Raw genomic sequence first — 10053 nt, forward strand, 5'->3', positions numbered from 1 at the left:
AAAAAAAAAAAAAAAAAAAAAAAACAAAACCAAAAAAACAACAAAAAGCCAAAACCAAAACAATTAGAGAAAGTGGCTCACAAAGCCCAAACTGACCTTGAACTTTTGATGTTCGAACCTCTTGATTTCAGGGGTTTACAAGCCTGTGCCACCATGCCCAGCTTTGGATAACCTTTAACCAGGTTGAAACCCTGCCCATCGCCACTGACCACAGACTTACCTGTAAAAATATGCTTCCCACTTTCTCTAATTCACTGCTCCCAGATGTCACTGTAACATACAGAGAAGAGAATACTAAGTGAGGATTTCTGAAGAGCTCAATTTAGCAGGCTGTCCTGAGCAGCCAAGTTGGGGTAAACAGGAACCAGAAAGATGGCTGGGCCCAGTGGTGTCTGAGATCAAGGACAAGTCTTCCCCACCCAGGCTTGCTTTCCAAAAGCCTCTTTCCAGCCCCAGGACAGCCACACAAGTAACCGGGATTGGATCTATCCAGTTACCTCCAAACCTCCACTCCATATCAATCAGCTGATTAACCATCAGGGTCTGACCCATGGCCCACTGTGCAAGGGTCGAGGCGTTCTGCTTCCACTAGAAGAAAAGCAAAGGCTAGCGTCAGCGTGGGGACCAGCATCCCTACCCCTCTGCTCCCAGCACAGAAGTGCTCAGGTCTCAACAGAGAAGAAAGCAGAACCAAGAGCAGAGTCCACCTGCTCGCACATATCCAAGACATGGTGAGCAATACAATCATTCTTTCAGCAGGGCATCAGGAAGCCCAGCTGACCTTAAATTTTCTCTGTATCTGGGGTTGTCCTTGAGCCCGACTCCCAGTGCTGGGATTACAGGCAGGCACCTCTATACGCAATTTAAATATTCTTTTTTCATCCCAAGATCTAATCCTACTGGAACAATGGCATTAATATTTGTCAAGCCAAAGGAGAAAAATTAGGGCTGTCTTAAGCAAGGCTGCTTGGCAGCTGCAGGTGTGTAGTTCCTGAGATGCTGGGGGGGACGGGATGGTTTTGTCTTGCTCAGCATTTTTTTTTTTCTTTTCTTTTCTTTTCAGGAAATAAAAGCCAGGCTCTTAACCTTGATTACTAGAATTATACCTTTTCAGAAAAGTAAGTGGCTTTCTCCTCGCTAAGACCTGTAAGAGAACAGAAGGATATTAACATAACAAAGAGCTCACAGGCCCTCCCCCTCCCCAGGCAACCCCAGATAAAGACCTACCTAGCGTCAGGAGATCAGTCCGCACCTGCTCGGCAGTGAGGCCCTTCTTCAGTGCACCTTGGAGGCAGGGGAGAGAGCATAAAGTGTAAATGAAAGCAGCGGTCAGTTATAAGTATTTGTTGGACCCAAACTATGCGACACGGAAGACAAAAGTAACGGTCTCGCTCCAGTGGCTGACGAGAAAATGTAGCCCGGAAGCCACCATTGGGGCAGGGCAGCCGCGCACCTGCGCAGTGGGGTCCAGTGCCCTCCAGTGATGGAGGACTGGAGATCCACGGCAGCCTGGCACAGAGAAGTCTAGGAAAAGGCTGAATGCAGCTGAGCGAGGTGGTCACGCCTTTAATCCCTGCACTTGGGAGGCAGGGACAGGAGGATCTCTTAGTTGAGGCCAGCTTGGTCTACAGAGAGAAACCCTGTCGTGAAAAGAGCTCCCCGCACCCCCACCCCACCCCCAAAACAGAGAGACTGGAGTTTGGAGATAGAGCTGACTTAGTTTCCTTGGAGCTGTGGGAACTGGGACTAAATAAAACTTTTTTTTTGTTTGTTTGTTTTTTGTTTTTGTTTTTTTCTAGACAGGGTTTCTCTGTATAGTCCTGGCTGTCCTGGAGCTCACTTTGTAGACCAGGCTGGCCTCGAACTCAGAAATCTGCCTGCCTCTGCCTCCCAAGTGCTGGGATCTTAACTCCTGATAATCCTCCTGCCTCAGCTTCCTCAATGTTGGAATTATAAGTGGTAGCCATCACACCAGTATCCCTAGGTCCACATTGATCCAAGGTACCACTGGGTATTGGCTTTCACTGGTCCCTTTGCTGGAAACAGTCTTCCCTGATCTGTACAGGGCTCATCCCCTACTGCCTTCAAACCTCTATGAATCTCAAGCCTTCATAAAGGTCCCGACACTTAAAAATGGCCTGTGAGAGCAGGCAGTGGTGACACTTGCTTTTAATCCCAGCCCAGGGAGGCAGAAGCAGGCAGATCTCTGCGAATTCAAAGCCAGCCTGGTCTACACATTGAATTCCAAGACAGCCAGGGCTACACAAAGAAACCCTGTCTAAGAAAAAAAGAAAAGAAAAAAAAGGGCTGGTGAGATGGCTTATCTTGCAGAGGACTTGAGTTGTTCCTATCTGGGGTGACCCACAACCCCCCATAACTCTGGATTCAGTTGGATCCAATGTCTCTGGCCTGTGAGGGCATCTTCACTCATGTACATTCACTGGCCACCCCAGACAAACACGAATAGCTAGAAGAAAACTAAAGGCATTGTGAATGTGACAGTGTAGCCCAGTGGTAGAGGGCTTGCCTAGCATTAGCGACACCCTCAGAAAGAAAGAAAGAAAGAAAGAAAGAAAGAAAGAAAGAAAGAAAGAGAGAGAGAGAGAGAGAGAGAGAGAGAGAGAGAGAAGGGAAGGGAAGGGAAGGGAAGGGAAGGGAAGGGAAGGGAAGGGAAGTCGGGTGGTGGTGGCGGTGCACGCCTTTAATCCCAGTACTTGGGAGGCAGAGGCAGGTGGATTTCTGAGTTCGAGGCCAGCTGGTCTACAAAGAGAGTTCCAGGACCGCCAGGGCTATACAGAGAAACCCTGTCTCAAAAAACAAAAAACAAGAAAGAAAGAAAGAAAGATAGATAGACAGATAGACAGACTCATGTACACAGCACATAAAACAAGTGAGCTAAACAATAACAAAAAAATTTTGTTGTTGTTTTGTGACAGTATTATGTAGCCCTGGCTAGCTGAAAACTTGCTGTATAGCTGAGGATATTCTGCTCTTTTTGTCTTCCTTCCTTCCTTCCTCCTCCGCCTTCTTTCTTTCTTTCTTTCTTTTTTTTTGAGACAAGATTTCTTTGTGTAGACCAGGCTGGTCTCAACTTGGAGCTCCATCTGCCTCTGTCCCCAGAGTGCTGTGATGATTAAAGGTGTGAGACAGCCGGGCGGTGGTGGCACACGCTGGGATGGACGAACACAGCTGGGATGGACAAACACAGCAGGCTGAGCTCTAGACACCAAGGAGCAGGCTCTCCATTCTGCAGTTACTTCTGCAAGCAGAAGCCAAACCTTACAAAGATGAGGCTCCCTGAGGCCTCTGGGGCTGCTTTTTCAGCTGTATTCTTTGCAGGGGACAGGCCTGCAGTCTCCACCTGGGTATGGGAGGCTTGGTGGGGGCAGGAAGAGTAGGTGGCAGAGAGTGTGAAGTAATCACTGAACCGCTCACCCTGGGAGGCTGGCCAGCTGAGACGCAGAGGAGAGCAAGGTGGCAGTCAGGATATACTGACAGAATTCCTGCTGTGTGTCAGCAGCATGCTAGACACAGGGAGACATTAGGAACCCACACAGACAGTAACGTGGGCCCTAGTGAGGCTTGTGTTCCACTGAGAGACAGATCATATTAGTAATATAAGAAGTATAAAGCCGGGCAGTGGTGGTGCATGCTTTTAATCCCAGCACTTGGGAGGCAGAGGCAGGCAGGTGGATTTCTGAGTTCAAGGCCAGCCTAGCCTGGTTTACAGAGTGAGTCCTAGGACAGCCAGGACTACACAGAGAAACGCTGTCTTGAAAAAACAAAAACAAAAACAAACAAACAAACCACACAGAGTATTGAAAGGTCAGCAGCCAGAGAAAAGCAGGGGAAGCTGGCAGTCCTGAGGCCACAGGTCAGCATCAGCTAAATACCAAGTGTAGGAAAACAGCACTTCCATGCCTTAGCAATGTGACATCTAATGAGTCCTTTTGTCTCTTAGCAAAAATAAGAAAAAGAAATCTCTTTCTGCTTTTCTCTGTCTCTGTCTCTCTCTCTCTGTCTCTCTCTCTCTCTCTCTCTCTCTCTCTCTCTNAGAGAGAGAGAGAGAGAGAGAGAGAGAGAGAGAGAGAGAGAGAGAGAGCGCCAGCCATATACAATCTTGTGACCACTGTTTGATGGGGATCATTGGGGAGCCGGGATGGAAAATTACCTTTAATAGAAAAGAAAGGTCAGTAATGGATGACCCCTAAGGACCAGGCAGCTTGATAGGGACTAAAAGCAGCAGCTGAAGCAGGTCCCTGCACAAGGCCACATAGGTGAGAACCCGGAAAGGCAGCCTCCACTCACATCTTTATCTCTCTCCACCTATTCTGTTTTGTCTTCACTGGTGCTAGAGTTTGAAACCAGGGCCTTGTGCACTCTAGACAGGTGCTCTGCCACTGAGCTATTTATCACCAGCTCTTCCTTCCAACAATGGATTCAGGGAACCCCCCCAGCTCCACTTCATCCCTGAAGAAGGTGATTATCAGAGTGCAGGAAGCGGTTAGGCCCTATCTAGACCCCCTCCGAGCTTGAGAACTCTGGCCTTACCAGAACACAATGCAGCAGACAATGAGGAACCAAGAACAAGGGAGGCAAGATTTCCTTTTGATAGCTTATCTTTCACAGATAGATAACTAGGCATTTGGGAATGAACTGTGGTCAGCTACTTGCAAACAAACCCAGTTTGGGAGCAGTGAGACCTGAGGACAAGGGTGGGTGGTTGTTTCAGTGGAACTTGCTCTATAGACCAGGTTGGCTTCAAACTCAGAGATCCACCTGCCTTGGCCTCCTGGGTGGTGGGATAGAAGGAGTGTGCCAACACAGCCTGGCAAGTAGTATGTTCTAGAGAACTACATGAAAGGTTATTTACGCCTGGTGCCATTTGCCTTTAATCACAGCACTGTGGATGCAGAGACAGGCAGATCTCTTGGGTTCCAGGCCAGCCTGGTCTACATGGCAAATTCTAGGCCAGTCAAGACTACAGAACGAGACCCTATTTCAGAAAACACAAAAACCAGGCTGGAGAGATGGCTCAGCAGTTAAGAGCACTAACTGCTTTTCTGAAGGTCCTGAATTCAAATCCCAGCTACCACATGGTGGCTCACAACCATGCGTAATGAGATCTGACGCCCTCTTCTGGTGTGTCAGAAGACAGCTACAGTGTACATAGGTATCGAGCAGGGCTGATCAGAGTGGGCAACTTTCATTCCCAGCAACCACATGATGGCTCACAACCATAATCAGTACAGCTACCTTATACTCATATACATTAAATAAATAAATAAATAAATAAATAAATCTAAAAACAAAAACAAACCCAAGAAGTAAACCAAACCAACTAAACAAACAAAAACCATCTGCAGCTCTGCAGTGATATTTCCATGAAATGCAATAAAAATTAATTTCTAGAGATATGAATAAAAAAGGCACAGCACACAAGATATAAGTTCTGTGATCCCAGTCCTCAGAGGCTGAGATAGGAGGCCTGTTGACAGTTCAAAGCCATCCAGGGCTACACAGCAAGTATCCCACTAGCCTGGGCTACAGAGTGAGACACTGTTTCCAAAAAACAAGCCAGCAAACAAACTGAGCAGCTTGGTCAGAAAGTGCTGTGTAAGCGTGAGGCTTGAGTCAGAGCCCCGAGACTCACTTAGTAAAGCTCTGGGTGGTGGTGCTGATGCTCCATTGAATCACAGCACTGGGGCCTGGCCAGCCAGCTAGCTTAATAGATGAGCCTCAGGCCCGTGAGAGACCCTTCTCAAAAACAAGGTGTTTGGCTCTGACCTCCTCACACATGCACACACATGTACCTGAACATATACAAACATGTAATGGCAACAAACAAAAAAGAGAAAAGGAAAAAAAAAACTGTGTTAAAAAATCCATTATATGGGCTGGAGAGATGGCTCAGTGGTTAAGAGCACTGACTGCTCTTCCAGAGGTCCTGAGTTCAATTCCCAGCAACCACATGGTAGGATCTGATGCCCTCTTCTGGTGTGTCTGAAGATAGGCACAATATACTCATATACAATAAATAAGGCCACTTGATCTACATACTAAGCTTCAGGGCAGCTGAGACTACAGAGAGAGACTCTATCTCAAAACAAACAAACAAACAAACAAACATACATAAGTATGGGCTAGGGGCTAGGGGAATAGCTTTCAGCATGGGAGAGGCCCTGGATTCCAGTGCCCAGCATCACATCACAAGAGGAAAAGCATCCCCTGGGGTAGGGCATGCATTTGATCCTAGAGGAACTGGCAGAAGCAAGAAAATCTCTGTGAGTTGGAGACCATCCTGCTCTCTACAGAAAACTAAAACCTTCCAGGTCTGTATAGTGAGACTCTGAGAAAAACAGAGAGATAGTGAGTGAATGAGAGAGAGAGAGAGAAAGAGAGAGAGAGAGAGATTGATTGACTCAAGTGACACTGGAGAACCCTACCCTTTTATTTCTGGGTTTAGGAAATATAGGATGGATAGAGACCTAGCTCTGAGCTGCCTCCTTGGCATGGCTCTTCTGCTGTATCAGCATACTGCTCCTGGTATCCTCTGGGCACCAGGTCACAGGCCTCTTAGACTAGCAAGTCCCTCAGATGAAATGACACAGTACTGACACACAATCAAAGCAACGACATTCTTTGAACTATCTCTCAGTTTCTTAGGGCCCCTAACATATTGTAAACACATGGAAACGCTAGTTATATCACTTTAATTGGGAATAATGAACAAAAGCATGTCTATCCATGCTGTGTATAGGCACAATTTTTTTTAGAATGTTTAAGGTGCATGCTATCACTTCTGATTTATAAAATGCTATCGATCCTTTCATGGTTGGTTGAGTCCACAGACACAGACCACGGAGCTTACGGAGAGCTGTAACACTTACCTCCACACCTGCATTCTGCTCCAGACAGTATGCCCTGCCAGGTCTGGCTATTTACTGCTCCTGTGACTCCCTAACTAACGGAAGGCTCGCTCGGCAGCAACAGTGTCTCTGTGGAGACCTGTCGAGAGTCAACTCACCATTTGGAACCAGAAGGAAACTTTTCATGATGCTTTTGAGGGGGCCAAGACTGATCTGATTGCTGGTGGCAAATTCAGATAGCTGAGCCAGAAATCGCTCCACCTGCAGAGAGGAGACAGAACAAATAAGCCAGTTGTTTACTTACCTCTTAAAAAGGTTTAATTGGGGCTGGAGAGATGGCTTAGCAGTTAAAAGCACTGACTCAGAGGTCCTGAGTTCAATTCCCAGCAACCACATGGTGGCTCACAACCATCTAAAATGGGATCTGAAGCCCTCTTCTGTATGTCTGAAGACAGCTACAGTGCACATAGATATTTTAAAAAGAGAGAGAGAGAGAGAGCCGGGTGGTGGTGGCGCATGCCTTTAATCCCAGCACTTGGGAGGCAGAGGCAGGTGGATTTCTGAGTTCGAGGCCAGCCTGGTTTACAAAGTGAGTTCCAGGACAGCCAGGGCTATACAGAGAAACTCTGTCTCGAAACACCTCCCTCTCCCCACTCCCCCCCAAAAAATTAAGCAGGTTTATTTTATGTGCCTGAGTATTCTGCCTGCATGTGTGTGTCATGGGATCTGTGGGACAGAAATGGCAGAGGGTTGTGAGGTGCCATGTGGGTTCTAGGAACTGAACCTGAGTAAGAACAGGCAGTGACCAGACATTCTCTAAGTTGTCAGGGCTATAGACACATGTCGGCCAAACCTCCTTACCGTGAAATGCCTCACTCACCTCTTTGGGCTCAGTTAGGAAATGGAAAAGCACTTCTGTCAGGTCCGAGAACTGCTGTGAAAGGGAACCACAGAGCCTGAGCACCATTCTGTTTCCTGATGCCCACCGCCCAGGGTGCCCATCCCCCAGTGTGCCCATCCATCTGTGAGCCCATCCCCCAGGGTGCCTACCCCATCCAATATCTCCACCTAACCCAGTGTGTCACATATCACCCAGCTATAGGCTTTTGCGAGAGAAGAATCCTTTGAGAATTTATACAATGCTTCTTGATCATGCTCCCCCCTCCCCCCTTATTTGTTTGTTTGTTTGTTTAATTTGGGGGTGTGTGTATGGGGTAGTCAGAGAACAACCTTCAAGCGCTGGTTCTTCCCTTCTACCTCACTGAGTTAGGGTCTCTCTATTTTTTTCTGATGTTGTTGTTTTTTGAGATAGGGTCTCATTTTATAGCCCTGAGTGGCCCAAAGCTTGCTATATAGACCAGTCTGGCCTCGAACTCACAGAGATGTGCCTGCCTCTGCCTCACCAGTGCTGGGATTAAAGGCAACAAGCTCATCTGCTATTTAAAGTATTATCCCAAATAAACAGAAAAGATGCTCGAGGTCGCTCTAGACTACAGTTAGGGAAATGTTAACCAGTGAAAGTAGGTACCTCTTCATTTACTGGACCTACAAACCAAGTCTGGGAACACAAACTCTACTTTGATGGCTCTAGGGAGTACTGGCCGGCCTTCCTAGAGGACAACGGTATAACGCACATCTAACTTTATCATCAATCCCAGCCCATTGCAAACAGTATATGGTTCATATCTGTTCCGTTCACACTTGTAGAGAGCTTTTTCTCTGCAAGCAGCTGAGGTGCCTACTTAACCAAAGCTCACCTGGGCCTCCAAGATCTCCCAGCATCTCTCAATCCCTACCTGTTACAGGGCATGGCTGCCATTTCCCATGTTCTACCCTGAACTTTCCAACCCAAGGGCTGGGCTTCCCCAGAGGCTCTTGTATATAATCTAGACATTTTGCATTCCTTCTCTCTTTCTCTTCCTCCCTCCGCATTTCTCTCTCACTCCATCTTTTAACCACTGAACTATCTCTCCAGTCTGCATGTGCTCCCTCTTTCTTTCTCCCTCCCTCCCTTCCTTTCCCCCTCCCCTCTGTGTCCCTGTCTGCATGGCGACTTCTCTGGCCTCCTTCCTTGGGACCAGTGAACCTGCTAGAGAGCTGCCCCCAATAAATAAATTTTTGTTTTTTCCGAGACAGGGTTTCTCTGTATAGCCCTGGCTGTCCTGAAACTCACTCCGTAGACCAGGCTGGCCTCGAACTCAGAAATCCACCTGCCTCTGCCTCCCAAGTGCTGGGATTAAAGGCGTGCGCCACCACGACCGGCTACCTTTGTACTTTTTAAGTCCACTTAAATTGATTTATTTCATCACTGGAGAAAACCTATCATCAAATATTGTTTATTTGAACAAATAAGTGAAATTCAGCAAGGCATGGTAGTACACTCCTGAAAACCTCTCACTGGGGCCTCAGAGACACTGGCAAATTCCAGGCTACCTGGACCACTGAGTGAGACCTTACATCCAGGAACAAATAAACCAATCCCCAGCAGAGAGAATGAGGCAGGAGAATCACAAACTTGAAGTTAGTCTAGGCTACATGGTTAAATTATTTATTTATTAATTTTTTTTTTTTTTTTTTTAAAGAGCTGAGCCTGTTGGCACAGGTAGATAAATTCAGGTCCTCAGGAGGTTGAGGAAGGAGGATTCTAAATTCAAGGCCAGACTGAGCCAATTATTGAGAATGGGACTCAAACAAGGCCAGGCATAATGAATGGTACACGCCTAGAATCCTAGCCTTGGAAGGCAGAGAGAAGGATGGTTTTTAGTTCCATACCAGTCAGGGTTACAAGACCTTATCTAAAAATAAAAGAGAAAACCACAACAGTAAGCCACCACACAGAACCGAGTGGGGGTTAATAGATATCTGACCATGGTGTCACACACCTGGAATCGCAGCACTCGGGGAAGACAGACAGGGGACAGAGAGACTGTCTCAAAGCCAAAAAAGGAAAAAGAAAAAGAAAAATCTTGGGGTTGGTAAAATGGCTCAGCTGGCAAAGATGCTTGCTTCAATCCCTGGAACCTACACAAAGAAGTGTCAAAGCTAACTTCCTTAGGTTGTTCTCTTGACCTCCCCCACAACATATAAAATATAATACTTTGAGCCGGGCGTGGTGGCGCACGCCTTTAATCCCAGCACTCGGGAGGCAGAGGCAGGTGGATTTCTGAGTTCGAGGCCAGCCTGG

The 10053-nt window shown here is 47.1% G+C and overlaps 1 protein-coding gene across 2 annotated transcripts in view; it reads right to left on the reverse strand.

Moving 5' to 3' along the window:
- Positions 1-10053, reverse strand: part of Commd7 (COMM domain containing 7) — a 14413-nt gene that overhangs the window by 2786 nt on the left and 1574 nt on the right. Inside the window, exons 2-7 of one of the 2 annotated variants that reach the window (XM_021150501.2) lie at positions 7750-7803; positions 7028-7130; positions 1228-1284; positions 1107-1144; positions 498-588; positions 221-270 (exon numbers count right to left, since the gene is read on the reverse strand). In XM_021150501.2, coding sequence (XP_021006160.1) covers positions 221-270; positions 498-588; positions 1107-1144; positions 1228-1284; positions 7028-7130; positions 7750-7803 — 393 coding nt within the window. The remainder of the gene's footprint in view (positions 1-220; positions 271-497; positions 589-1106; positions 1145-1227; positions 1285-7027; positions 7131-7749; positions 7804-10053) is intronic. The other variant, XM_021150509.2, reaches the window with a different exon arrangement.

Source organism: Mus caroli, chromosome 2 (assembly GCF_900094665.2).
Source record: "Mus caroli chromosome 2, CAROLI_EIJ_v1.1, whole genome shotgun sequence".
Taxonomy (NCBI): Eukaryota; Metazoa; Chordata; class Mammalia; order Rodentia; family Muridae; genus Mus; species Mus caroli.